The 6,396-nt window shown below is 46.1% G+C and overlaps 1 protein-coding gene across 1 annotated transcript; it reads right to left on the bottom strand.

The window, feature by feature from the left end:
• Positions 1-3,885: 3,885 nt before the first annotated feature.
• On the bottom strand, positions 3,886-6,081 carry LOC121604694 (ladderlectin-like). Its single transcript, XM_041934270.1, has 8 exons — positions 6,033-6,081; positions 5,892-5,925; positions 5,451-5,536; positions 5,139-5,168; positions 4,742-4,833; positions 4,397-4,522; positions 4,177-4,276; positions 3,886-3,956 (listed from the first exon to the last, which is right to left on the bottom strand). The coding sequence occupies exons 1-8, from the start codon at positions 6,079-6,081 to the stop codon at positions 3,886-3,888; spliced, it is 588 nt and encodes a 195-aa protein (XP_041790204.1).
• Positions 6,082-6,396: the final 315 nt, after the last annotated feature.

The following is a 6,396-nucleotide window of genomic DNA, read 5'->3' as shown; positions in this document are numbered from 1 at the left end:
AATAAACCACACCTTTGTGAAAAAACCTTCTTTTGTGTATAGTCTGCATTCTGAGTCCTGAACCCTTGCGCCTGTGGGCTGATCACTACCTGGCTCCCTAAGCATATTTCTGTCTTTGTGCATATGTAGTGGTCGAACTCTTGCGTTGTGTTAATATTATAGCCACAGACTCATTTTAGTTGATGCCTCCCCTAACGGCCTCGGGGCCGTGCTCTCGCAGCTGACTGTTGGTGATGATGTTGCTAGGCCCATTGCATTTGCCAGCAAGTCACTGAACTATGCCCAGTCTTGCTGTCCAGCTCACAGGCTGGAATTCCTTGCACTTAAGTGGGCTGTGTGCGACAAGTTGAGCCATTGGTTGAGAGGTCACCATTTCACTGTATGGACTGACAATAACCCGCTCATTTACATTCTCAGTAAACCCAAGCTGGATGCGTGTGAGCAGAGGTGGGTGTCAAAACTGGCCCCATATGACTTTGACATCAGATACATCCCTGGTGGCCGATGCCCTCAGCCATGAGCCTTTTATACGTCCCAGTCTTCTCCATCAACTAACGACAGTCCCTTATGGTGCACTTTTGGAGGAGGCAAAGGCCTTGGAGCCTGATTCTGTGCAGAACTCTTTCCTGTGACCCTTTAAGCCGCCTGCAGCATCGCCCCTCACCAGTCGCCTGCAACAGTGCAGTGGCAGTGGTATGCTTCCATCCATCTCCTCCAAAGCTGTGTCAGCTGTTCTGGACCACTCTCGGGAGGACTGTTTGCCCCCTCATGCATTCTGCCTGCCACAGCTAACTCAGTCACTTCTACCATCTGAGCTGTCAGATTTCCGCCATAGACAAACTGGCAGCGATGCAACGAGCTGATCCGTGCCTGGGTCGAGTGCTTTATTTCGTGGAATGTCAGAGATGGCCGTCCCGACGTGAGCGTCCACATGAGCCTGCAGGGGCCTTGCGGCTTCTCCGGCAATGGGAACAGCTCAAAATCAAAGCTGGTGTGCTGTATCGCGAGTCAAGAGATGCTGTGACAAAAAGAAAGACTTACGGATATGTGGTGCCAACTCACCTGAAGGATAGGGTTCTGAGAGGTATCCATGATGAGGCAGGGCATCAAGGGCAGAAGAGGACACTGTCCTTGGCGAGGCAGCGGTTCTACTGGATTGGGATGGAAAAGGATGTCAGAGATTATGTGCAGCGCTGTCACCGTTTCTTGGTCAGCAAGTCTCCTGAACCTGAGGCCAGGGCGCCACTCGAGAGTGTTCAGACATCTAGACCTCTTGAGTTGGTCTGCATTGACTTTTGGTCAGCTGAAGACTCATCCAACAAGTCTCTGGATGTACTTGTGGTGACTGACCATTTCACTAAGCTGGCTCAGGCCTGCCTCTGTCCCAACCAGTCCGCTAAGGCTGTCGCTCATCAGCTCTGGAATAACTTTCTGTGTGTATGGCTTCCCAGAGCTGGTGCATTCAGACCAAGGTGCGAACTTTGAAAGCAGCCTCACTGCTGAGATGCTCCAAGTTGCAGGGTTTGAAAAGTCTCACACAACACCCTACCATGCCATGGGCAACGGGGCAGTTGAAAGGTTCAATCACACTGTCAGAGCCCTTCCACCCAGAGCCAAGCAGAAATGGGCCCAGCTCCTGCGTTCACTCACCTTCTCTTTTGCACCCTTTCTGCTCATGTTCGGCAGGATTCCCCGGCTGCCTGTGGACATGTTGTTTCTGTCTGTGCTTGTGGATGAGCAAGTGGTTGATTATGATGTTCATGTGCAGTGTCTCCGGCGTGACTTGGCTGAGGCTATCAGGGTTGCTCAGGTTTCGACCACAAACAACAAGAGAGGCAGACTGAGCTCTACAATCGCAAGGTGAGGGGTGCACCTGTGGAAGTTGGGGATAGAGTCTTGTTGGCAAGCAAAGGAGAGAGAGGTCGGAGGAAACTGGCTGATCGCTGGGAGAGCCATTTGTACATTGTGGTCGAGAAACAGGATAATACTCACACCTTCAGACTCAGGAATTGTGCAACGAACCAGAAGAAAGTGGTCCACAGGAACCTCATCATGCCTGTGAACTTCTTACCTGTTCCTGACATTCTTGAAGAAGATGGCTCCTTTGTCAGTGTCCTGACTGATGAGGCTGAGATTGAGTCTGTGGTGGATGATGGTAGTCATCTGAGTGATCTTCCTGGATCAGGACCCGAGGACAGGACTGTCTGTTGGATCTCTCAACTCCCAGCCTCTGGAGATCAGGAGAAGTCCTTGTATGGTGTGGATGGACAGGACACTGCTGGATCTGACAAACCTGACGTGGTTGTGTCTGACTACCATGATGACAGTAGACTTGACAGTCCAGATGAGACCAGATCTGATGAACTGAACCAGTCTGACCCTGGTGGTCCTGTTGTCAATACTGGCTGTTTTGTTGACTTACCTGACTCTCAACCTGCATTCTCTACTCTTTCTGTTGACTTGCTGCCTTCTGCTGTTGGTTCTGTTACAGCATTGGAGGCAGGACGTGACCTTCCCTGTGACACTGTGCAGAGAGTACGGACAAGGTGTGGGAGGGTTGTTAGAGCGGTCGTCAGACTTATTTAAAACATGCACCAGAAGGTTCTTGCAGGTCGCTAGTGTTCATGTATTGATCTTACAGTATATGTATGGTTATTGGCTCTTGTATAGCCATGAGTTCCTTCACTTTTGAGGAGGGTTTGGTTGTTGTTTTTTTTCTCTGTGATGGTCTGACACCTGTGTGTGACTACTGATGTGAGTTTGTCTGGGTGGGAGATTTTGTGTGCTCTTTTAATGTCATGATATTCAAGTAATTTAAACATGTACATGGGCATGTTTTTCCTATGGGTGTTGGAAGGCTTTGCAACCCTTCCTCATTCTAATATACCAGGTACAGTTATTAATATGTATTGATTGTTCATAGAAAAATAGCAACAGTTGCACCTTGCCGGAATGTGTTTGTGTGTGTGTGTGTGTGTGTATGTGTGTGTGTGTGCTGCTGCGACGGGGACTGACTGTATATGTGTTTCATATACCAGGTACGGACCAATAAATGGAGTGTGTGGATGCCAACTGAAATGAGTCTGTGGCTATAATATTAACACAACGCAAGAGTACGACCGCTACACATACACACAGTTCTAGTCTGAATCCAGGCAATGTTTGATGCATCTGGCCCCTGATTTGGACTCTGTGTGTATCCCAGGATTCAAATGGAGGTTTACACCATCCCCAGACCAGCAGAGGGATTTCTCTGCAACACTGCAGTGTCGGGAAGCTTTCATTTCCAAATCATCTTCAAAGGAAGAACAAAACTTGCAGACAAAATACCCAAAGTTGCAACAGTACTATCTTACTTCCCTCAGCTTCAAACTCCTTTTCCACTTCCAACCTTTGGAATTTCTTTATTCTGCAGCCAGAAGTTCTTAGTAGCAAATCAAAGAAAAGCTTTCATTATCTTTGACTTATCGTACCACTTGTAGCACTAACACCATGGATCAAAGCTTCAGTCCTGAGCTGTTTCTACAGGACATTGACTGAACTGCTTTGATTCAAGCCTGGTAAACAAAGAATTCGACTTTCTGAACCACAGCTGTTGGTTCCTTTCCTCTGTAATGACTCAAGTTACTCTCCAGACTGTAGCTGGACTTCAGCAACCACTTTTCAACCAAGCAGTTAAAGGAAGATCACACTTTGTTCCATTGTGACAAATAGTTTTATGGAAAAGAAATGTTATGTGACAGACACAAACAAAAATGCTTTTACACAAAAGTTACATACTAAATCCTTTAAATCTTTTAAGAATACAGAAAACTGTAATACAGGAAGACACACAACAAAGTTCAATCCCAGCTGGTCCATCCCAAGGTCTCAGATGTATGAATTTTAACAGCTGAATGGGTTCATGGAGCAGATGAAGCGTAAAGCAGTGCCACACTGGATATTACGCCATCCAGCTAAAATGTGATCAAAACGAGAGAAAAATAGTCGCATTAATAATAAATTCATTTTTTCAGTTAACAAATGAGACACCAGTGTTATTTGCCTTTTTCCACAGGAAATTGAATAAATCAGCGCTTAGACCAAAAGTGTGAAAAATGTGTGGCATTGCACTTTGGTTTGTTCAGGTTACATTTTTAATTTACTACTGGTAGAAAATAAAACAGGTGGACTTACTGGTGGAGCTTAAGTAGATGCAGGGGTAGCTGGTGGTGGAGGAGAGGGTTTGCCAGTTGGTGTAATAGAAACCTTCACGGTCAATCCACATCCACTGGCCCTGAGAGACAAAGAGCATGAGTGGAAGGAAGTATTGCTCTCATAAGGTCTAGACCCCTTTGGACCTGGTCCCGGTCTTGACCTGGACTGACTGAGGTGGTATTTCTTCATAAATTCAGACCTGCAGGTTGAAGCCTCCCAGCCATGCAATGGTCTGACCGGCTGTCTGTGTGATCTGTTGGAGGAAGGTGTACTCTCTGGGGTTGGTGACGGAGGCCAGGTGGGCACCCAGGCTGTTGCAGTGCTCCTGTTGGACAGAGGAAGCACAGATGAATCTTTGTGGCTGCACAAATTAACAGTTTTGTCATTTCATGTCTTCATTTCCTTCCTCCAAATGGAATTGTCTTAACCTCTGTGTCTATCAGGCGAGAGGAAAAGCTACAACTTCAGCCTCATTGTTGACAGTGTACCAGCTTCATGGGGCTAACTGCTCACATTAACAACACAAGTGTTGCAGTAGCAGTACCTCAGCTTTGTACCAGGACAAGGGAGAGTTGACGAACTTGTAGCAGCGAATGTTGTAGCTGAACCAGCCGGCCGGACAGAAGTTAAAGCGAGCTACACAGAGACAAAAGAGAGAGAACATTGACATTGAGACAGCTGTTCAAATGAAACCAACATCTGTCTGTCATGGATCTGATACACTGTGGAGAAGAGTTAGGGTGGAGTAAAAACTGAGCAGGTCACATGGAGAACTGCTGCTGTGGTCCTTTAAGCATGTGTTTATGCTGAGACATCTGGACAGTCTACATGACATTTGTGATATTTGGAGAGACGTGTTGGTGCTGTTAATGTTGTTGCCATGATGACCTCACTCATTAAGGAACATAAAGGAGAAAATCAAACAGTGATGTGACTCTTACATTGAGGTGCTGCCTCCTCCAACACAGGTGCTGCACAGCAGAGAAACACAGTCAGCACAACGAACAGTTATCTACAGACATGAACTATAACTAATAACAGTGTGCGTATGGAGACTGTCCATTATTGTAAAATGTCTTTCATCTAAGTGAATTTGTTTGTATAGAACAACAGTGGAACAGCACTTGTTCTTGATAAAGTACAACTGATAACTCAAATGTGTATTTCAGTGTTGAGTTTACAATGAGCAGCTACACAATATATTGTGAAGAGTGACGTGTGTCCTTCCTGATTACCGTTTCTGGGAGCAGAGCCAGAATCTTGTGGCACCGATGCTTCCTCAACTTTCGTCATCATCATCTTGTCCTCCATCTCTGAAACATCAATAGCTTCATCAGACCTCTCATTAGTTAAGATATTTGACTTTACAGTGAGTCAGTGTCGCTGAGTTTGCAAAGGTCACTTTGTATGCAAAGAATCTACGACATGACAGAACTTAAAGGAACAGGGACTAAACATTGGTCTCCTCAGCAAACACAGGTCAGCAGCTCCAGCTCTAATCTGGTGGTTATCACTTCTCCAACTCTACAAAAATGGAACCACACAAGCTGTTTGTCAGCATGTGTCTGTGGGTTAAAATCCAACTCAGCTTCCTTATTCTGAAAGCATCTATCACAGATAGATGCAGGTCTGACTGTGTGTGTGTGTGTGTGTGTGTGTGTGTGTGTCTGTATTGCAGCAAAGGGCTTCAATACTGACCTGGAGCCTTTTCTTTGTCTTCAGCTGGAGCTGTAAGAAAAACACAACACTATCATTAACAGTGGAGCACTAGTTACTCTTCTGCCCCACTGTGTGTGTGTGTGTGTGTGTGTGTGTGTGTGTGTGTTGAATCTGACCTGCAAATGCAGCACAGAGGAGAACGCAGAGGACGAGGACAGTCTTCATGGTGATGAACTACAGATTGTTCTCTGTGGAGAAAAGAGAACTTCCAATACATATACAGAGAGAGAGCAGATCCATGAGCTCTACTGAAGGAAGAGTCTTACCTGTCAGGTAAATGTGAGCTGATGTTGTTCAGGTGTTAGCTGAGTGATGCAGTGATGACAGGAGGCTGCCCTGCTCTTTATATACACATACCTGAACCACACTGAGTCACGTTGTTGTGGCCATTGTTTGTCTATGACTCAGTTCAGTGTGTGTGAAGGTGATGAAACGTGCACATAAAGCGGTGAACCTGAACTCTGGTCTGTTTCCTGACAG

Source organism: Chelmon rostratus, chromosome 3, assembly GCF_017976325.1.
Source record: "Chelmon rostratus isolate fCheRos1 chromosome 3, fCheRos1.pri, whole genome shotgun sequence".
NCBI lineage: Eukaryota > Metazoa > Chordata > Actinopteri > Chaetodontiformes > Chaetodontidae > Chelmon > Chelmon rostratus.
The sequence above is the reverse complement of the archived record's forward strand: the minus strand, read 5'-3'. Positions and strand labels throughout refer to the sequence as shown.